A 23,258-nucleotide genomic window follows, 5' to 3' on the forward strand; every position below is an offset into this window, starting at 1 on the left:
ACATGGCAGATTTAAGATTTCTTGCCAGCATTATTAGCCTTCTAGAATAAGATCCACCATGTTGACTCTGTAGAGTTTATAGAACATACATGCTGTCAGACAGGTTCGTCTAAAGTTAGCAAGGTCTGTCACGTTATTGAAATGAATACTGGCTTTTCCTGCCTGTTGACACTGGCACACAGCACTTGCAATATTCAAACATTTCACTTCTATACCCTGTGTACTGGTTTTTGAACAGTTCCATGGCTTTGTGACAAGCAGACGACAGTGATCTCCATTTTACACTAACAGGTGGGGCTGACTTGCTTCTTGCAAGACAACATTAAATGTCAGAGAAAGACCATAATTATATGTGAATGTAATAAAACAAGGCACGTATTTTCAAACAACCCAACATTAAACTGATGTGTTAATATTCCTACCCACATTACATCATCTGTTTATCAGTAAGTCACATCTTGTGAGCAACACCTACACAACACACCAATACTTTCTAAACATTTATATATTTGATGAGCATGCAAAAAAGCATTTATCATGTCTTGTCCTTACAAACTGTCATACTGCTCTTTATGTAAGAACCACTGTTTTGCTAAAATTACTCAGGTGACTTTTATTTTCCAGACGTTCCTTCTGTTAATCTTATCGTTTATGTCTTGTTCTTTAACCTGTCAAGAAACTCTTCGCGTGATAAGAATTGTTTTGCAAAAATAATCAAGTGACCTCTTTTGCAGAAGTACCTTCTCTGTCAGTAACATATTAATTGTGCCAACACAACACAAAATGAGTATAAGCAGTACCCACAATTGGAAGCTGGAATAAACCAAACTTTTTTGAGAATCAGTATGGAAGCATAACAAAAAATGGATGAAGAACTTCTTTATTATGTCACTCTCATTGTAATAAAGAATTTCTATGTCCATATATTGTTATCCTTCCTTACAAAAAACATCTGGCGTGGAATAGATATGCAAAAGTCAGAATCATGGTGGTAATTCCAAAACATGCAGGGCTGATGCAGGACTTCTGCAAATGCCATAACTTCTATCTGGTGTACATGTGAAGTGGTACTAATAATAACTGAGGTCTAGTATTAGCTTAAGTCAGTTTGGACCATCACATGTAATTCAAGTGGTATGTTGGAACACGTCCATGTAAACAAACACCAAGCCAAGGCTCCATGGATCATTAAAATCTCTACACCATTATGCCATATCATAGTAATGGGACACAAAATCAAGGGCTTTTTCAAGGACTCTTCAGGCAGTGAGTGATTGAAGTTAGTTTTACGCCACTTTTAGCAATTTTCCAGCAATATCACGGTGGGGGACAACAGAAATGGGCTTCACATTATACCTACGAGGGCAATCAAACCCAAGTCTTCAGTGTGACAAGTAGATGCCTTAACCATTAGGCTACACCACCGCCCCTTACATTTACAGGCTGATGACCTGTTCAGGCAGTGATCAAGGTCAAATGTAAATAAAGCCATCTTACCTCCACTTGTTCATCTAAATCATACATATTATTCAAACATTCACGTTCCACATGAGAGAGATCTAGCTATTTATCATGCTGCGGACTAATAATTTGCTATGTGTCATCTCACATTAGAGAAACAAATGACTGTATTACTTACATTTAACAGGATTAACAGTGGTTTCAAAAAGGCCTTTTAAGCAAGTTCACTGGACATAAACAGAATGTAAATTAAGGCCCTTTCACAGCTGCACTACCAAATTTAGTGCCTTACAAGCTAGAAGTCAAAAAGCACTAATTTTAAATGCCAAAAACACAACTGTTTTATCCAATGAAGGATGCAAAGTATACTGTAATAGATGATAAAATCCAATCAGTACCCACAATTGATAATTTCAAAGGAATGAACAATTTCCCCAAAATTTGAAAAACTACATTAGACGTACTGATAATGAATGAAGGTAAAGGGGAGCTTTACACTCAAATTCTGACAAAGTTTAAGAACTGTTACTGTTGGTACATTTGTCGATCCATTATTTCAGTTCACGTTTTTGGAACAGAATTCACTATTATTGTACAGTTACTTACCTATGAACATAATTGCTAGAAAGAGGAAGCTGTTTCCTGCTGCATGCAGCGCTGCGAGTACTATCCCAGTCACAACACAACAAACTCCCAACAGGGACAACACCACCAGAACCCATCGGAATGATGTCAATTTCACAAAACATTTCACACAAGGTTCTTTACATGCTCCCTCATCTGAATGTATTGAACTTGAGGATCGTGTGCGATTCCTTCGGCCATGACGTGCTGTCCGGGTACTGGTTTCATGGGTCCTATGTCTCCCTTGATTTCTTGTTCGATGATCTGGTCGAGTACGTCTCTCTCCATTCCGTGTTTGTCGATGCTGATTTGGCCGAGATGGCGTCACTGGAGATGCAACATGGGAGTGTAAAAGATCAGGGAGGGTATCTGCACGCTGTGGGTCAATCCTGGCTGACACACCCACACTAATATCCCTGGTTTGGATCTGCCTGTATGTTGGTATCTGCACCTGTCTTGTGCCACTGTTAGAGGACACCGGGAGGTCAGGATCCTGTTGCAGGGAGGGGTACAGTGGCAGTTGAGGTGCCCCGCTCATGTCTGGTGGGCTGGATTCAAGCTCTGATACCACCCGTCTGCTCTCGCCAACATGGTGAGAGGGACTGTGCCCTGAGCCACTGACACCTGCTTCAGGGTTAAACTCACTGGTGGAGTTTTGGCTGGGGGTCAGATCATTAACACTATCTGAGTTGACAGGCTGAAAGTAGGTCTCATTATCAACTATATCTGGGTAATTTGGCAAGGACTGTCTATTCTGACTGTAATGTAACCATGAAGATCCTGCTGGATTAGGGGGAGGGGGAGCCTTGTGTCCAGATAGATTTCCAGGGCCTATAACTTGAACTCCACTTGCCATTGAAACCTGCACCTTCTACTATGATCAATGCTGATGTCAGGAAACAGGTGGGGGAGAACACAGATGGACTCAGGGGGACAAGACTGCTTTGGCTCCACTAGCGTGACCCCCTTTGACCTGGCACGTGGCCAACTTTAAGACTGCACTGGGCCACATGCTCTACTGTGAGGAAGTAAACATGGGCACTGAAATAGCCTAGACAGCCTGTAACAAAAGAAATATAGACCTTTGTCAACAAAGCCAATCATGGATTTCAATGGCTTATTCAAAGACACACATGAATCTTTAGAAGTGGCCAGGCTGATCACTGAACCGTGAAATGAACACAATGCTTATTGATGCATACACTGGGGACTCTTAATTGACCATATTGAATTGACTGGGTCTGCTGTTACTTATGGCTAATGGTTACATAACTGTTAGTCCTCACTAACTGAAGGTTAATAAACATAACTGATCTCTACCAATTTCAAACAGTTGAAATCACACTCACGTCCAATGTGTATGTGATACTTTGCTATTATTGTTTAAACTTACAAATCGCCACAATGAGATAAAATGTAAACGTCAAATCAGCTAAGATCACAGACTGTTTGTAATAGTAGTTTCACTCATAAGCGAAAGAGAGAAATAAGTAAGGGAACACCTGTCATAGTGTAACATAAACACTAAGGAGACTGCCACAGTGCTCTCATGAAGACCGCCGTTTGACAATGATGGTATCGAGTCAGGATCTGTGGATTATTGACACATAAAGCTAAAGAAATAACTATTATTAACTGCCACTCAAAGAAATCATGACAAGCACACAAGTAATCTTACCAAAAGAACGAGTATCTCCGATTCGCGATCACCGCGCTAACTCGATGGTTACCCTTTGTCGCCAGCAGTAGTTAGCTCTCTGTGCAACAACATTGAATAGTGCACTGGATACAAGCACGAAAGGACGATACTGCTTCCCCGACAGCGAGTTATTTATGACGCAAACAGACGTCTGCTGGTCTAGCAAAAAAATTCACTTCAAACTGCTATCTACAAGGTTGAAAACTAAACTTATTGTACACGATATACATGTATTTATTAAATATTTATCCCTTATTACAGTGGAATTTTTACCAAACAAAAATGGCATAAATATAGTGTTCATTCACCAATCATTGTTCTTTTATATTTTCCTCATTTTCAAACACGATTTCATTACAATACCTGAAAATAACTTTATCAGAACTATTTACAATAGTAAGGTGGTATGTGAGATTAACCTCATTCTAAAAAGTTCCTAGTTCTTGTTATCTCTAAAAGAACAATGTGTAGTAAGCAGTATAATCTTTTTCCATGCAATGAAAGTTGTTGTTTTCTTCACAATAGACATTTAAGTATTTAGGATCAGATGCAAAAAAAGTTTTCCACTGAGAAAACGTAAATTAAAATTCTGACCAGTAAAATGATATGCAGTCATTTTGACCTTAAAACATATTTCATACTAACAAAGTCATTCCCATAACACTTATAAGTAAAGGCCGCAGAAGGATTTTTTTGCCATTGCAAAAGTGTTAGGGCATGCAAAATGATTATTATGTTGCTCCATCAATGACCAAATAACAGGTCTATTTGGCGCAATTTCCAATTTAAATACATTTTTTTTTTTTCAGTGTCTTACATATAATTCAAATGTATTATTTTCTTAAATGTTTTGAACGGTATATGGTTATGGTGAATCTCACTTGTTACTGATATGGAATTGATATAATTGCATACTTTTATGAGCTCTATGTATATATAAAGTGAAAGGTGCATGTGTTAAATATGTTTTATAATGTTGAGAAAACATGATGATTAATAGGAGCTGTTAGGGGTGTAGCATCTCAATCAATGGCGGCTTCCTCTAGGAAAGTGCACTTGGGCCTTATGCATTGAAAACCAGCCCTCGGTTATTCAGGCGGTTGTGGAGGAAACCGGTAATATTTCATACTGATATTCAAATTTGCATCCATTACCTTTTGTAGCAGTGTCAGTCGTATTAGCAGAGAAATTACCGCTAAATGATTCGAAAAGATGAAAAATGTCAAAAACTGTAAAAAGTTTGTGAATTTCGTTGCGGAGATGTGCTGTGACACTTTACGCATTTGTTACAAATTTGGCCTCTTTTGCATGCTCAATAAACTGTACTTGACAAGATTGTACCACACCATTCGAAACGTGAGAAACACATGTCCTCAAACTGTGCCGGTTTTATTGTACACGAATGCAACATGTTATTTTGAGTTACCTCCCTTGCCAATGGCAGAAAGGTGTGTCAGAATATATAATTTCAGCCCTTCTTAAGATGATGATACTATATGCTATAATTTCATGAGGGTATTCCCCCTTCCCTCTGGCATATAGTTCGTGAATTTTCAATTTCATCAAAATTGGACATTGAACTGTACTGTTACAACAGAGATGTATTTGCATGATGTCTTCCCTTGTCATATGGACTTAGTGAAAAGACAGGAACAAACAAACTTATCAGCTTTTTTGGGTTTTTTTAAAATTTACTTCAGCTTGCCTGAATTTAACCAGTCTCTATACTGTGCAGGACACTTCTTTGTGTTTAGTTACTTGCCATTTTGGGCTACGACGAGCAACATTTATTACCTGGATATCCCCCACATAGTACCAACCATTAACCAGGTACATCCAATATGTAGGTCTTGGGATTTTGGTTCAAAATGTGTGTTTAAACTTGTTGTACAAGAGCTATTGTGAAACATATTTTGTTTACACATAGAAAACACTTTGTCAAAGCAAACTGCCATATGGCAGTGTATAACAGTGGATGAGGTGCAATTCATTGTTAAAAAGTGGTGCTGGTGAATTACTATTACATTGTCATATAGCTGCAAACCAAAGTTTGCTGACTCATGAAGATCCAGGGTAAGAATTGTCTTCAGCAGTCAATGCTTAAAAGGCAAATAATATGGATTGGAACTTTTTGTTCTCACATAAGATAACCCCCCAGAACCTCCTTGAAACCAAGCTCAGCATATGTGAAATAAGTGCAAGTGGATGCCATCCCTATTAATTTTGTACTGATCTTCAATTAATCATTCAGTTTTATCTATAAGATTGCCAGTTACGTAAGTAGTGGCTAATTACATTTACCCAAACCATCTGGCATATGTTTACTGTTTGCAAGCATCTCTGTTTACAGAAGTAGCATCAGCAACATGAGCGGTGAGCTGCTTCATAGTGTTGTGGAGATCCTTGACTCTGCACACCAGCATCGCTACCAGTTGTCAGAGCTGCTTACAAACCTCGGAGAGCTGAAACATCAGGTTGGTAGCTGTGTCCCACCGTCATAAAACAGTTCTTCAGTCTGTAAATGTAAGGGGTGAACGGGTAGTCCAACAGCTAAAATATCTGCTTGTCACACCAAAGACTTACATTTGATTCCCCACACTGGTACAACAGGTGAAGTCCATAATTGGTGTCTACAACGTGATATTGCTAAAATTATGAAAACAGAAGTGTATATCCATACTCACTGTAGATGTGAAATGTGTGTTTCCTATTTCAGGCTGTCTATAAATGGGCTAGTTTGGTAGAGGTTCCATTCTTGTTTTTCAGTATATTTTTTTGTACAGAGTCTACAGCTAATACTGAATTGATTTATTCGACCAATCATATACATATCTTTCCTCAGTAATTCTTTTGTTGACTTTGGGGCTGCAGGGTAGCCTAGTAGTTAAAGCATTCACTCGTCACATCAAAGACGATGGTGTGATTCCCCACATGGGCATAGTGTATGAAGCCCATTTCTGGTGTCACCTGTCATGATGTTGCTTGAATATTGCTAAAAGTGACCTAAAACCGTACTCACTCACTCACTTTTATTGATCTCATATATGTAATGGGCAAATGTAGTGCATATATTATGCAGCTGAAACCAGTGCATGTGGCTTGAAGATGTATTCTTAAGAATATCATATAAATGATGTCAGAAGGGTTTCACTCATTGTCACAAATTCCTTTCAGCAAAAATAGTGATTCAAAAGATGCATACCTAGAGGAATGGAGCAGAGGTATTTTAGGAGTGCTTCAGGGGTTCATTTTATATATTTTCCTTTATAAAGTTGCCAGTCACATGTTTCTATGGCATTTTGTTTGTTTATGTCTTTATAAAACAGTTTATAGGGGTTATGGGTGACCTAGTTGACTGAAGCAATCAAGGGTTCAGTCTTACAGTAATTTGCATGGATTATTTTTGTTGATTTGTCAGCATCAACCAGTCTTCTTGTTATTATTGTTAATATGGTGTTTTTTATGTGTCTGTGATCCTTAGAAAAATCAAGACTGCTTACAAGATTTATCTTAAGGTCAATAATGTATACAATAATATGATATGTATGTGTAAAACCAAAGAAATATATATTTAATATGAAGTGAAATGAGTAATCCCTTTGAGTTCATTAGTTTCTTGTATTTTCTTGATTCATTCAAGGTTCAGCAAAGTGCAGATAAATCCAGGAGTAAATTAAAAGCTCATTTTGATGAGCTGAAATCTGTGTTAAATGAAGCGTTGGATGCCCGGTTGTTAACTCTGACGCAGGAGATAGACAGTATTGAAGAGACTGCAATGACGCCTCTAGGACAGTGTGAGGAGATGATACAGCAGGGCATTGATAATGCGGCTTCTGTCATGGAGGAAGGTATGGTCATACATCTGTGCATACTTACTATTGATTAGTGACTAATAAACTTGGAACAGTACACATGTAGATGTGGGTTGGAATTGGTCTTCATCAGTCCATGCTTGTCATAAGATGTGTTTGGATTGGAGGGTCAGACTTGCTGACTTGGTTGACACAAGTCATCTTATCACAGCTGCATAGATTTATGCTCATGCTGTTGATCACTGGGCTGTCTTGTGAAGACGATCATTTACAGTCATATAACTAGGATATTGCTGAGTGTGGTATTAAACAACAAACCAACCAAACAACCAACCAACAAATATTTCTAGATTTTGTGAATTCACCAAAATTCGCATGTATTGTAAATTCATTACAATTTGCTTGCAATATGAATTTCACCAGGGTTTCCTTGTACTGCGAATTTTACAGATTCGGTACCTAAGTGAAGTACCAGTTTCCCTTCTTGTTGTGGTGACCTAAAGAGCAAACTAAATGTTGATTGTGTGGCCGCAACATGTGACCCGATTTAGCAGACTGTTCCTCTCTATATCCACCACAGATGCATTACTTTAATTAAGAAGTCTAGGTTTAAATGACAAACCTTGGTGGACAGGTGATTGTAACAGTGTGGTTATCTACATTTCAGGTTCACTTCTGCTAAAAAATGACCCTGAGAGTAATTTAGAGGGCATTATCAAGTTCAAGGACAATCCCCACACTAAAGGACTTTCCAGGTATTAAGAAAACTTTTGCAAATAGAATTTTTATTTGTTCAAACCTATTTGGATTCCAGGGTAGAGAAAGTCTTTTGTGCTACATTTCATCACAAGAGCCAGCTAACAGTCAGTCAATGGGTAATAAGACACACATGGTTATTTACAAACTGCGATGAGATGACTGGAATTTGAATTGCATGTGTCATTCATGCCTTTAGAAGGATTTACTTGCCCAAAGTTCTTGTACATTGCCAGATAACATTGAGATAAAAGCACTTGCTCATGGCTTTTATGACCTGGCTGTCAAGTTCCCAGTGTGAAGCCCATTTCTGATTTTCCTTGATATTGCTGTAATATTGCTAAAAAGGCATATAATTTGACTTCCTCTCTTGCTCGTGTGACCCTTGAAGATCTGTGTAAGAATTGATCTTCACAAGATGGTTTGGTCCAGACTTAATTACTTACAGACTGCCACCATATAGCTGGAATATTGCTGAGTGTGGCGTAAAACCAAACACACTCTTGCTCATGAACATTCTGAATTTGAAAGTGAACAAGAATTTATTTACTCTGATAATGGAAGAATCCCTTTTGGTTGAAATATACATGTATGACAAAGGACATGCTTTACTCTCCTGAGATGAGCAACAACATAAAGAGCTGGACCTCCTTTCACAAAGTTCTAAGGTGATGGTAAGTCACTAAGGTAACCTTAGTGCAGTGTTAAACAATAGGATGTTAGATTAACCTTACCCCAAAGGAGCCCCTGATCCTGTAACTGTGGAAGACGTTAGACATATCTCATGCTTTGATTCCATTTCAGCTTGCCAGAAATTCCATGTCGATCAGCTGTCCCTGATATCACAGTAGAACTGAGAGGACCTTTAAGGGAGAAGATATGCAGTATGGTTCGGAAGGAGGGCAAAGTAACAGCGTCAGCACCTGTTCAGATCACAGACTTGATAGAACGTCCAGGAGGACTTATTGTACATTGGAGTGAGGTGAGTATGGTGATGTGTACCAGTAAAGGGAAAATGTTTGTCACATTGAATATGTTTGATGAGCTGTTATAGGGAGTATAAAGTAACAGCCAACGTTCTGAAAAAGCAGTTATGTCAAAGGTCAAGACCAGTTGTGTAGACACCTACAGTCCGTTTGATTTCATTTGAGACTGATGAATTGCTGACCAACACAAAATCTGATGATTGCAACAAAACACTGATGACTTCTAAGATATGTCCTATTGTCAAGTGTTTCAAAAACTAAAACAATTGCTCAAAAAATATTTGTGTTCGGTTATGCAAAAATGTGATTGATTGCCTTGTCATTTGGTCACTGCAACAAATCTTCAGCAACTTCAATTATTTGGAACACCACTAGTTCACATTAAGATAAACATTAGTGATTATGGTAAGACCCAATTTGTAGAACAAAAGCTTAATGTTTTATCTTGCATAACAGCATAACCATGCACCTCATGATCCTATCATAAGCTGTACCACTGTAGTTTAAATAAAGTTGCATCTCTTTGTGTTTTCTGAGTGGATTAATAAACAACCTTTTTCCTCAGGTTGATGATGAAGTTGACGTCACTGAATTCTGGCTCCAACATGCATATGGCAATATAAAGTTTAATGATGATGTCAATGCTCTCTGGCATACAAGTTACACAGGCAGTGATACACAAACGATTGTGAAGCATCTCTCCACCAGTAAAATCTATTCATTCCGAGTATGTGGTCGAACTGACCCCAAGTCTGACTGGAGTGCCTGGAGCCTACCTACTTCAGCTGCAACTACTATACCACATTACCGTATGTAAACCTTACTTACCGAGGATGCTTGGTGTGTCTCAAACCATTTCTTTCAGCTCTATGAGGGAGGGTGTAAAAGTGGTTCAAACATTTGCTCGTCACACTGAAGACCTGGGTTCGATTACCCATGTGGTTACTATTGGAGCCCATTCCTGGTGTACCCTGTCATGATATTGCTGGTATTTTCCTAAAAGCAGTGTAAAACTGAAACTGACTCACCTTCCTTCATGACCATTTGTAATTAGTGCTAGGTTATTTATCTCAGTCCAACTAATTGTTTGTTTCATAAATGCCCAGAAATTATGCTTTATGAGGAAAAGGGTTTACAATTAACTGTCAGTGAAAGATGCTATTAGAATTGCTTTTGAAGGTATGTAATAGAGTACCTAATACTTCAACACAAAAAAAGCAGTGGTATTGCACAAGAAATGCATCATATCTTATGATATTCTGTCCCTCTGTAAAGGTTAGTGAAGAGTTGCTTATATTTTTGTGGTACTTGTAAACACTTTTTATGCTGGATTTTACAACAGGTGAATATAGGTCTGATGTGAACTTCTTATTTTCTCCTCAGAATGGCACAGTGAAAGTGAGGCTTATTGCACTAGTAATGAAGACAAGACTGCGACTCGTGTCAGCGGGTCCTTGACATCTGTTCTCTACTCAGGTGTTCCAAGCATATCATCAGGGGAACAGATTTCATTCAGGATTTTGGATACTGGAGAAAAATCCTTTGATGATGGTGTTGGAGTATCATGGATGGATGACCATACAGATACTCTTCGACGAGCAGGAGCTGTTTTTGTAGATACAGGAGGTGAGTCAGATTGCCCCTCTGTGCATGTTTTGGGAGTTGATCCACAGAAATCATAAAAGCAAAAGCCTGATGTACTGAAAGAACAGTCCAAACTGTTTACATGGCTTTCATGTTAGACTTACTGAGTTATATGATTATTAATTGTAATTCATTTCAAACTGTCCTTGCTTTGCCCCATTAGGAAGTCCCTTGTATTTTGTAGGTAATGTGGGTTCATCAATATGCTCATCTAGGATCTCTGTGCATGCCTTTGTATTTGGTAGGTAAAGTGTGTTAATGAATGTGCCCCACCAGGAACACTCTGTATGTTCTTGTATTTCTAGGTAAAGTGTGTTAATGAATGTGCCCCACCAGGAATACTTTGTATGCCCTTGTATTTTGTAGGTAAAGTGTGTTAATAAATGTGTGCACTCTGTATGCCCTGTATTTTGCAGGTAAAGTGTATGTTGATGGCCAAGAGATGAAGACAAAGCTGTCCCCAATAATCAAAGGGTCTGTGCTCACCATTAAGACTGAGCCTCTACCAAATGGGAAAGTGCGAGTAAGTGTAGAGACTAATGACAAAGAAGTGACATTTGATTGGAAGGCTGAAGTGCCACCAGGTGGCGCTGCTGGGTTCTCAGCGACACCTATGCTGGGCATGCCACTGAGTCGACAGTTCTCTGCACATCAACTATATTTTGCTATGAGATTTACCCATGAAGATTGGAAGATTGCCGTGGAATGAACAGAAGCATTATTCAACTGTTCACAATGAAGTCACCAACTGAAAATTAGTCAGAATGGTTTTTGTTGCTGAAACTCTTGCATTTAGTGATTGGCGGCATTTAGCCCATGGTGTGCATATAGTCTGGTGCTGTTTTCATGATTCTGTGTGAGATTGACAACACATGGGTAACTCATTAAAAACTCCAGTTTCATACCTGACTGTGTGAAGAAACTATCTGTAGGAGGTAGTATGAGAGTCGTGAGCAAAGTTTGAATACTTAGTCTGTGTGGAGAAATACATGGGTTCTTGAGCCTCAAATGTCAGCATTTCAAGACAAATCAGAATCTTTCATAACCGTCTCGATTTGTAGATCTTATGGAAGAACTTCCATACAAACTTTCTTCAAAGATTTTGTACACCATTCTTAAAAAGTAGGATATATTGGATTTACAAGATGGATTAAATGCAAATGATGAAGCCAGGGAGGAAAGATATGATGAAGAGAAATTATGGGAAAATGTGACAATTTATTCCATTCCTTTAGAAACATTTTATCTGTATGGATATATATTACGTATGGATATATATTACATGCTTTGGAATATTGGCTACTGGTAGGCTCGCAAAATGAAATATCCCCTAGTTGTTTTGAATGGTACATATGCTATGGCACTGCTCTCCATGCTTCTTCTTTGTACTTCAGGGCTGAATTGCTGACTGAAAGAATTGCTTGATGTGGGCTCATAAATAGTCAGTCTTCACACAGAATTTAATCTTCTGATTCTAATGAAATTGTTCATTATGGCAGCAAGATAGTTTATCCTAAGTCAAGCTGTATGGCTGTGTGTTGCCATAGCATGTGAATCACTTGATTGACTGTTTCACATACTGGCCACTGTGATAAGGCTGAAATATTGCTGCTAAGGTGTGAAAGCCATTTGCTCATCATCTCTTTCAGCCAGTCTCAAATACAGTTTATCCTCTACTTTCCCTCATATTTTCATGTTACCTATTATTGACTTAAGAAGGACTTACATTGTTTCTCAGTGAATCTGTGCATCACAACTTATTTCATGTAGACAATACATGGTTATATGTTGTTGTTCTAGTTGTTATTGTTGGGGATATCTGGAGAGGTAGCTGATATACAGAAGACACACGTTTTACACAACAAACCTTGGACCAGACCAGTATTATGTCTTGTTTGGGGGATTTTTGTCCTTGGAAAACCTAAAGGCAGGAGAGAAAATAATCTGTTAAAGTAATATTCTTTTTAAATACTGAAAGTAATTTAATTGTGACAATTTATGAAGATTTTCTTGCACAGTTATATTTTTGGCCAATAAATATGTTAAATTTTATTTTTGGAGCAGGAAAAATTTATTTATATTATTTTTCTTATTCTTGAAAAAACATGACTGATGGATCTGTTAAACAAGAAATAAAATTGGTCTGGCCTTGTGCCATTTTCCCAGTCCGCCAGTGACTGTGCTTGATTATGGAGTCCAGATTAAGTACTTACCTTGCTGTTGAATTGTACTTACCTTGCTGTGTTATTTTATCAGGGACTTATGCAGTTTATCTACAGATGCACAATTTCACATTTGACAGAGGTGATATCACAATGTATATATGATGTGGATTATTATTTATTTTTCCAATTTTCTTATTTTAAGTGTGAAAAGATATGCTCAGTAAGGAACATTCAGGTGTGTGTTGCTGTGCAGAGTAACATCCCTTAGTCTTGCCAGGATCTGGTGATCACAGATCCCATATTGACCACGTTATCATTCTCAAAGGTTTCCTCCAACACATTGATAAACATCTGGAACCTGCTTCACCCTCCTCCATGATCGAGATACCTTGATGTAGCTACAATATCACAGTGTAGCTTAAGTACTGTTACATGGATATAAACCCATTTCAAGCCAATGATGTGACTGCCTATAGTCTACTGGATAGAGCATCTGCCAGGAGACCAGGGCAGCAATGATTCACCCAGACCTCAATTCGATTAAATTTTCGATATTGGACCCTCATTTTGGATTTGATTCCTCATACAAGTAATACATCAGATTTCATTTAAATCTCAGAGGCAACTGATTATCATGAAATCTATCATCAACTTGTGATGTCCACTGACAACAGTTGTCAGTATACTTGTATAATTAACCTGGTGTCAACCAATCAAGTTTCGTCTTTTTTCATCACTCGAAATGGCTTGAGAGTTGTAGTCAAAGTTACATTGTGGCTGTGTAGAAATAATTTAAATTGGTATTCATTTGTTGAATCAAAATAGTGATAATGGTTATATCGAAAAACAAAACTAAGGTGTCAGATTTGATTTTTGATGAATGGAATATAATTTTGGCACCCCTACTGGAGACTGAGTGATTGGTGGTTTGATCCCCATGCCTGTCATACCAAGATATATTTAAAGATGGTATTGTTGTTAAACAACTGGTCAGTATAATGGTGTGAGTGGGGCACACAAACTGAGTGCAATCAAGCTCTGTCTTAACGTTGATTTGTCATGTCGATGTGATCACTGCCTGAGAATCAATGCCATTTCTGAATCAAGTTTGTAGCGTTCACTCTTTGAGTTCTGTTAGTGAGGGTTATACACCTGATCAAAAGAAAAACTCTATATCTTAAATTCAAACTTATGGTGGCTTTTTATACAAATTGTTACAGATTCTAAAATATTTGAGATTGAAATTATGTGAAAAGTTACTACCCACAGACATATAGAATTGTGCAGATAATGAGGTGTTTAATAATGTTGATGAATTGCTGCAAGGGCAATAATGGGTGCTTCCTACTTGTATATATTTAATATTCAGTAACTTGCTTGTGTTGAGTGCAGTGTCTGGGATCGGTGTAATGTGTTTTTTGCTAACAGTTGTTGCAATGTGTACCTTTTCTTGTATCTTTTCTCCACATTTTGTTTGTCTGGCTGATTTATCTTTCTACATGTTCTAACTGGTGCAAATTTGGTTTCAAATTATGTTAAACACAGTTTTGCCCACACACATCTTATGGGAGTATCTACATGTACATGGACCTAATACAAAAGCAGTTATGTCAATGAACCGAGTATATTTTTTTTTTCTAATTAGCATTATTTTGCTGTGTAAACACTTACAAGTTTCCCATGGTACATCCACATGTACATGGACTTAATACTTACAAGATAGCAGATATATGTGTTATATGTATGGTATATTTGTTTTTAAATGGGCATGTTCTTATCATGTGAACACATGCTCAGTCTCCTTTGCCAAGTACAACAGAATCAGCTCTCAGTCTACACTTTGACTGTCTTATCTGTACTTTGAAGCGGCCAGTTTGAGTTGAATGTACATCAATTTGATCTTCAGGGAATTTCAGAAGCTGTATGTAGATGCAAGTACACATTTTAAGGAAAGTGGTAGGTGAAATCAGAATCAGGAGAAAAGCATGCAAATCTTAGAACAGAATATACTGAACAGCAAAAGAAACACAAGTTTAAATAAAAATGAAATCTCATTAAAGTAAGTCTTCTATTTAATAACTTAACAAAGTTGTTTCCTTTGCTGTTCAGTAGAGGAATCCTTGACTTATAAGAGCCATCTGTTATTTAAAATGTGAACTTGGCTCATATGGCTCAGTGGTGTGTGTTATTGTACCAACTACATGGACCATTGCTCATTTCATCGACCATAAGTTTTCAAGACCTAATTTGTTAGTCCACTATGATTCAGGTGGAAAATTGCCAACTGGGGCATCAAACAAAGAAAGATTAAATTTGTTTACTAAACATCCTTTTGAATGCAAACAAACTTCAGTGATGGTGACATTCCACTCTATGCATGGCAGCATCTAGAAATGCATTCATATCTATACCTTTCGAAAAAAAGTAGGGGTTATTGCATTTTTAAGACTGATAAAATACAACCGATGAAGCCGACGAGGAAACATGATGGAGAGAAATTAAGTGAAAATGTAACAATTTATTCCATTCCTTTGGACTGTTTCATCTGTATGGATATTAACTACTTTTTCTCATTTGCATTGGCTACAAAATGGAATATCTCCTACTTCTTTTAATGGTATATCTCTGACCAACTTTGTTTACAGGTCGAGGACCTTAGGTCATTTAGTTTGCAGATGATCTTATTTGTGGTCTTTGTTTATTTCATGACATGATATATTTTTGCAAACTCGTATCTTACTGCATTGATTGCCTCATTGTCATGATTAGCTTGATCAGGTTGTGGCATGCTTTTCTGAATATATGTGGTGTTTATGTATTTGTTTTAGTGAAAACCTAGTCAGTGCTGTTTGTGTGGTGTTGCATCTGTTTGATCCCACGTTTTAGGAGTGAATTATGTGTTCAGAACACACAAGATTGTTTGCCAAGCCTGGAGACACTACAGTGATATTGCTGGAATATTGAGCATGGCTTCTACACTGTAAATGAAGAAAGAATATTTGTCATGATTTTCATATCTTGTGACTGCCTGAAACAATTTCATTATATCAGTCTCCGGTGATTGTAACTGTCTACAGCATATTTAGGAATATTAATATCATTACACATCTTCATCTATTTTCTTAAGCTTGGAACACCATTTCTGTCTTCTTGTAAATAATCATGTTATACACACCCCTTGTTCATATCATATTTCTTTACTCATAGTTGGGTTCAGTCAGAGGCTGTGCAGAGCTACATGCTTTATCTGTGCCAGGATCTAATCATGCCCTCTACTGGTTTAAATATACTGAGGGAAATAAATAAGGGATCACATACAAACATAAGTGCTCCCTTCTTTTTTCCAGGTTTCTTCATGTTATGCAATACAAAGATGGTGAATTATCCTTGCGCAAAAATAGAGGAATGCTTATCTCTTTATGTGATCCCTTATTTTTCCCTCAGTATATAACACTTAAACGTAAGCTTACCTGTGCCCTTGCTTCAGTTTAAGAGTTGAATTTTAAAGTTGAGTTGAAACTACCTCTTTCACTTTACTCTGGTGATCACACTGACAGTAGTGAGCTGTTGACACTAACCTGCCCTGTGATACTGTGCATGTTGCATACTGCATTGTATGACTATGTCCCTCAGATTCTGTCAGCAAACCCTAAGTGGTAAACTTAAGGTACCTGCATCACTTTGGGATTTCCTCTTGTTTCAAGCCAACAAGCTGTGATATGACTGGAATTTTGTTAAAAGCAGCATTTAACCTAACATACTCTAAGACTGGGCTCTTATGCCATGATTTGACTGAAAAGCTGTTAAATTTGGCATTAGATCAATTTTAGAATTGTTTTGAAAATATACTTAACAGCAAAAGAAATGTAAGTTTTGAAAACATGAAATCTTAGTAAAGTAAGTGTTTATGTTTGTCTTCTGTTTAAAAAAAATTGACAACCCCCCCAAAAAAACCATTGCATTTCATTTGCTGTTAGTACTAAGTTTACTAAGTTAACAACTTAGCTGTGTTACGCAACAAAGTACAAGGTGCAGGTAGGTATTTGTGAAAATGTTTTAAGTTCTTTGAGTTTGTCAGGTCTGTACATGATACTGAATATTTTAGTCAGCAAGACATTTGAATGAGAATTATTGGAATTTATGTATACAAAATATGTGTACCGGTACATTGTTCATGTGTGTGCTTTTATTGTGCTCTACAATTAAAGAACCATGTTCGTGGTCAGATTTTCCAAACTCAACATTTAATTACATTTTTCATTGGAGAATCAAACTCACTCCATAAAACAAATTCAACATTCTAACTTGGCTATTCTAAGACTGATGTGAATTATGAATTTATAGGCATTCATTCAATATCAATTCTCTTTCACTTGATAAAATGGTTTGGCATTTATGAGATTATGAATAACATTGACACATACCTGTGCTGCCCATATGTTTCTGATCTCAAGCAATGTACAAGTACAGGTGTTGACATCATTCGTCAGAATTTGCAGTATTATAGACTACAGCCATTCTTGAGGAGCAAGTGTATATTGATCAGGGATGCTGGATTGTTATGCTCATTACTAAATTATGAAATAAATTATATATTATCATGATTTAATGTTTTCATTGAATTCAGGTTTTATGATGGATCTGTCTCTTGCTTTTGAGTGGATAAATGACTGGTAGTCACATTCCCATCAAACGCTGTGTATGACACAGACATTAGGTATGAATAATATCACACAGTCATCCAGTATATCACATGACCAATAAAAGCTGTGCATCAGACATTAAATATGCAGTATATTACAGTTACTGAGTTATGTAAGTTTAGCATATTCCAGAAATATTGTGGTAGACACCAGAAATGGGCTTCACACATTGCACTCATGTGGGGAATCGAACCTGATTCTTAGTGTGACGAGCAAAATCATTAATCATGAGGGTAGCCAACTGCCCCTATCATATTATGAATTATCACATGGAAATCAAATGCTGTGTATTACACAGACATCAGAAATCCACTATATCCCATGGCCATGACATATGCATGCATCACTTCTGGACTTCCTAACACAAATCTGACACTGGGATAGAATACTGTTTAAAGCGGTGTTAAACCGTTCTCACTTATGCACATGATGACCATCTCTCATGAACATGCCAATGAAAATATTCCAAAACACTTTTTAAGTATCAGGTCCTGATCCTTGAACTGAACTGAAAGATATTGCAGACATATGAATAGTTTATTCTACTCTCTCTGAAAGTTTAAATTCCCAGCAACATATACTCTGAGTTATGCGAGTGAGATACTATATCTTGTGCAGGAGAGCAATATGAACCTGGAGGGTAATTCTCACTGTAAATTAGGCATGGCTTATTTTCCTGGAATAACCACATTCTAGGGTTGTTTAGCTGCCTTGTTTTACTTTTTGTAAGATCTGTCTCCCAGGTTTACTTCTTGAAAGTAGGCCCTCTTCCCAGGTTTTACTTTTTGTAAGATCTATCTCCCAGGTTTACTTCTTGAAAGCAGGCCCTCTTCCCAGGTTTTACTTTTTGTAAGATCTATCTCCCAGGTTTACTACTTGAAAGTAGGCCCTCTTCCCAGGTTTTACTTTTTCCTAATGCTACATTAACATCAACATTCAATCTCAGATGATATGTGACTGTTTAAAATCAATTGAAAACTTTGTCAAAGATCAATTTTAAAGTGCAAATATTTTCCCTAGCAGGAATAGAACCACATCTGTCAGGGAACTTTATCTCAGTAACTGCCATTGAACTGATTTTACTAGAGCTTCAGTTATTTTTGTGTAGCCTCATTACAGCCTCATCCTTGGTCATGGTAGGGAAAGTAAGCCCTTCACCATCGGGTGGACATAAGTAAGACCTCTCCCACCCTCCGGTCTTGGGTTTTACTTTCCCAATCATTACCTTGAAGTCCTGCTTTATCCTATACAAAACACCACGTCAGGAGACACCAAGAATAGGTCTAACACATTGTACATCTGTGGAGAATCAAACCCAGGTATTATTCTGCCAACACCCTTGTTTCTCTGCTACTTAGCCATTATGTGAAACAAATAAATGAAACCTTTCCGTTTTTTCCCATTTTATTCACACATACACTAGAACCACACTTACTATTAAAAGTAAACATGATGTACTCTCCAGTGAATCTATCACCACCAAGCGCTCCATTGAAAACACAGATTACTCCATCCAAAAGTTCTACAGAAAACAGTTACCATGGTGACAGAAACATTCATATTTACATAAGGTGAGACTGAGAAATATATACATGATGTATCATTGAAAGTTTGTGGAAAATGTGTTGAATTGTACATACATAACCAATCACAAATAAAAATGACCTTTGAAAATATCTACATACCAAATTGCATCCTAATTATCAATAAGGCAAAGAAGAACATGATTGTGACTGACATTCTTTTTCATATGGTGAATACAAACAAACTTATAAAATATGCAAACTATTTTTTACAAATGTGTCTCATGTATTTGTTGTATTCACACTGTAATGGGCCTAACAGGTAGTTCAACAAGTGTGTGAAATCTTCATGACTTGTAAAGGTCACATGAGGTCTGAGATTAGTTGAAAACAAATTCCCACTTTTCTCTGTATCAGCCAGAACAGCCTCTGCATCCACAGTGTATACATTCAACAATCTTGCCCTGAAAAAGTACAAAAGAGAACAATTTTGCAATGAATGACCAAATTTGGTACTACACACATCTGAAAAATATTTAACTGGTGTCACAGATGTTTGATCAAATGATGGTGACACCCACAAGCACAGATATGGTACTGCCAGTAGCCTGTGACGAAAAGTTGCAACACCAAAAGCTAGGAGATGGCTTTTAACAGCATTTTCATTAGATTTTACAATTACATAGACCAAACGGAATTTTACTCAACTCTTGCTTTGGACTAGTAGCTAGAAATGCACACCAGTGACAGGCAAAACATCAGTATCAATGTGAATCTAGGTCTTTATTCCTTTGACTGACAAATCCTGGCACATCTAAGGGAGACAATTCTGCATTGAACTAGGGTGCTTTTTACCTGTGGGATATGCAAGACCCACAAGACCTGTATTACTTGTTCTTAGATTACTTTCACTCATCAGAATTGCACATGAGAACACCAATGATGTGTGAAGTGTATGAAAAGAGGCCCAGCCAACTGCCAGAGACGGATTAGGTTTCTGACGGAGGGTCTAAATTTACAGCTAGCCAACCCGATGGTCTGGTTAAAACGATCCATTCATCTGGGTAAATTCACCAGATCTGGTCTGATTAAATCTTTTTTGGCCTGGTAACATTTTGAAGTAAGCAGCCCTGATGTCTGGCTGGGTTTTTGGCTTTTTTCATATACTTATACAGGTCATAATAAAGCAACATATAACTGTGGTCAACATCCTCATGCACCACAAATGTAAAAAGACTTACAGTTTCCAGCTTGCCTTTAGGTACTCTGCAGATACAGTTGGTAGCAAAGTTGGTGTCACGGACTTGGATACAGCGGAGGCAGCACAAGTTCTCGTATCCTTGTTTCTTCCACTTGGCTATCAGGTTCTTGTCTGCTATTCCCTCCTTCAGACAGTACTCATACAGTTCTGGAACATAACAAAGTCTTTACTTAGTTGTCAAAACAGTTACCTAAGTACTATTGTCAGTTACCACTGTGACCTATCTACAGTCAGATAAACAGTATCTTAATACCTACAAGTACAATGTATCTACAATGACCAGTGTTCTCGTTAACGCAGAAACCTCCGTTTTTCATGCAGAAAACATGCAAACAATATTTTGTGTGCATGTTCTGGATGCATAGATTCTGATCTACTTAATCTTAAAAAGTCCCTTAAAACAGCAACATACAAAAAAGCAATAATTTTAAATGATTCAGGGTCGTAATGAAAATAGCATGTGCAAAAGATCTGGATTATATGTACATATTTATAACTTTATTTCTGCACACACTCATACAAAGCCTACCGCAAACACTGATGACTGGAAATAGGAAGATCCAGAAGTATTAACAAAATTCTGTTGTACATGATCAGGCAGTCAATGAGTTATAGTGACAACTGATATGCTACACCCTCTACTGTTTAGTACTGCCTCATGAGCTTGGGCAATCACTTTGTTTTCATCTGTTGTTCAATGCCTCACTCTGCAATATTTAGACTATATGGTGGCAGTGTGTAAATAACTGAGTTTGGATTCCAGTGATAACTCAAGTGCAAATGGGATACAATAACATGTGTCAACAATAAGAGAGTAAGATACTTTATGGATAACAACCTCTTTATTACATATGATGCAATGTTTTGGTATGGATCCTTACACCCTTGCAGTGTTCACGAATAGCATCTGACCTACTGACAAATCTGGCATTTTTGCCAGCAGTCAGACTGAAGTCACCAACTTGCTGGCCCCAGTGTCTGACTAAACATTTCACAATGACCTTGACTGAAGTTGTTATTTGTGGCATGTGACACTTGTTTGCTGTTTATAAATCTTATATTTGTCATTACATAATGTTAATAGTTTCAATTCCAATCATAAGAAATGGTAAATCTGAAATGTATGTTTAATTTTATTCTGTGAGTCATGTGAATATTCAGTGAGTCAGACAGCACATCTGAAACCTACAGGACCAAATGTCCAGTTACTTTGTAACAACATTCATGAATGCTGCCGTAGCCAAGCAAGATTGATGACTATCCATAAAGAATCTTACTCTCTAATTACTCATTAACTTCTATTAATGCCAATCAAACAAATCATGTGTCAACAAATCAGTGAACTTGACCACCTGATCCAAATATAGGCTCTTAAACAAGCATAGGTTGCTGAACACCACACCCAGATCTTCACAGGTTCATTGCCAAATGATCATTGTTTTGCTTTTATGATAAAGTCAGCCATGTTAGAGTTCCTCCACCAACTAGCAGTCTGAGTCTAAGCAACGTTTAATGAGTTGAAGTGTTCTCACTAACAAAATCTGCAATTTTACATTTACACCAGCAAAGGTTAGCAAGAGTCAAAGTGAATCTTTGTTGTTAATGTTATTCTTGTCAATTCAGAAGTCAGCAATTACTGGGCCACCATTATGGGGAGTTGCATCATCTGACACTGGAGATGATAATTCATATGAATAAGTCTCACCTCTACTGATAGCTTTTCTCCTGTAGAATAGATCATATAAATATCGTGACTTCTGGTGATGAATGCGAAATATTGGCCACAGTGCCTCCACCTTCCTCTTTCCCTCATGTGGCTCTGTCTCAGCTGGAAAATAAACAACACTTTACTCATTCTATTGTTTGCTGGGCATATGTTTGAATTAACTTTTATGGATTTCAATTAAGTAGGTGAAGAATGATGGGAAAGAGTTCCACCTGTACCCCCTCTCTTTTCACATAGTAAAAGGGAGTCCTTACCTCGAGTAACACTGACGTAAGTTTTAATACCTGTTCTAGTTTATTGAACCTATCTTTAGGGTGAGACATGCATGTCAGTTTGTACTTTTGGTTTTGATAGGCACGGGATTCTTACCGATTAAAGTCATGTCATAATTTGAAGCTATCACTATCAGTTACTGAAGTAATAATCTACAAAGGATGCTGTCACTCATCACCCAGCAGTTTGCTAAACACGCCTCGCACTAATGAAATAAAACCACAACCACCCACAAGCAAAGGTCCTCACACTCAGGGCTTTACCTTGACTAACAAAACTGGGAGTCGAAGGGACTTATACTATGCCGGATCTTCACGGACACACTAGAGTCAGACAGACAGTGTAGTACAAACATTTGAACGATCGAAAACAGGACAGTTTCAAAATCAAACATTAAGCAGTGATAATCATGGGTATTAATGATATTTACCCTCCCGCATTTTCTGATCAAGTTCATCCAAAGTAGGCTCGATGAGTTCCCATCCATCTGGAGGGGGTTTTCTGCTCCTCTTTACTTTTGGCATGTTGTCCAAAGCGCTGCTTTCCGTACGATGAAATTTGCCACTAAGATCTCGCGAGATAAACGGTAGTCGGCAAAGTTCGTACTTTCCCGTGAAAAGGGAGA

The 23,258-nt window shown here is 37.6% G+C and overlaps 3 protein-coding genes across 3 annotated transcripts in view; 1 reads left to right on the top strand and 2 right to left on the bottom strand.

Annotated features, from left to right (window-relative positions):
* Nucleotides 1-3,869, bottom strand: part of LOC137283182 (uncharacterized) — a 44,826-nt gene extending 40,957 nt beyond the window's left edge. Inside the window, exons 1-2 of the mRNA XM_067814626.1 lie at nt 3,764-3,869; nt 2,068-3,145 (exon numbers count right to left, since the gene is read on the bottom strand). Of these exons, the coding sequence (XP_067670727.1) occupies nt 2,068-2,941 (874 nt within the window). The 5' untranslated portion in view covers nt 2,942-3,145; nt 3,764-3,869. The remainder of the gene's footprint in view (nt 1-2,067; nt 3,146-3,763) is intronic.
* Nucleotides 3,870-4,807: 938 nt separating this feature from the next.
* On the top strand, nt 4,808-12,922 carry LOC137284421 (cytokine receptor-like factor 3). The gene is made up of 8 exons (XM_067816217.1): nt 4,808-4,899; nt 6,135-6,258; nt 7,425-7,632; nt 8,264-8,351; nt 9,157-9,334; nt 9,904-10,147; nt 10,722-10,964; nt 11,399-12,922. Exons 2-8 carry the CDS (start codon nt 6,151-6,153, stop codon nt 11,689-11,691), a joined length of 1,362 nt encoding a protein of 453 aa, XP_067672318.1. The 5' UTR covers nt 4,808-4,899; nt 6,135-6,150; the 3' UTR covers nt 11,692-12,922.
* Nucleotides 12,923-19,236: 6,314 nt separating this feature from the next.
* LOC137283466 (protein BUD31 homolog) lies at nt 19,237-23,222 on the bottom strand. The gene is made up of 4 exons (XM_067814978.1): nt 23,064-23,222; nt 22,340-22,462; nt 20,615-20,781; nt 19,237-19,837 (listed from the first exon to the last, which is right to left on the bottom strand). Exons 1-4 carry the CDS (start codon nt 23,155-23,157, stop codon nt 19,787-19,789), a joined length of 435 nt encoding a protein of 144 aa, XP_067671079.1. The 5' UTR covers nt 23,158-23,222; the 3' UTR covers nt 19,237-19,786.
* Between the last annotated feature and the right edge of the window lie 36 nt (nt 23,223-23,258).

This window comes from Haliotis asinina, chromosome 5 (assembly GCF_037392515.1).
Source record: "Haliotis asinina isolate JCU_RB_2024 chromosome 5, JCU_Hal_asi_v2, whole genome shotgun sequence".
Lineage (NCBI taxonomy): Eukaryota > Metazoa > Mollusca > Gastropoda > Lepetellida > Haliotidae > Haliotis > Haliotis asinina.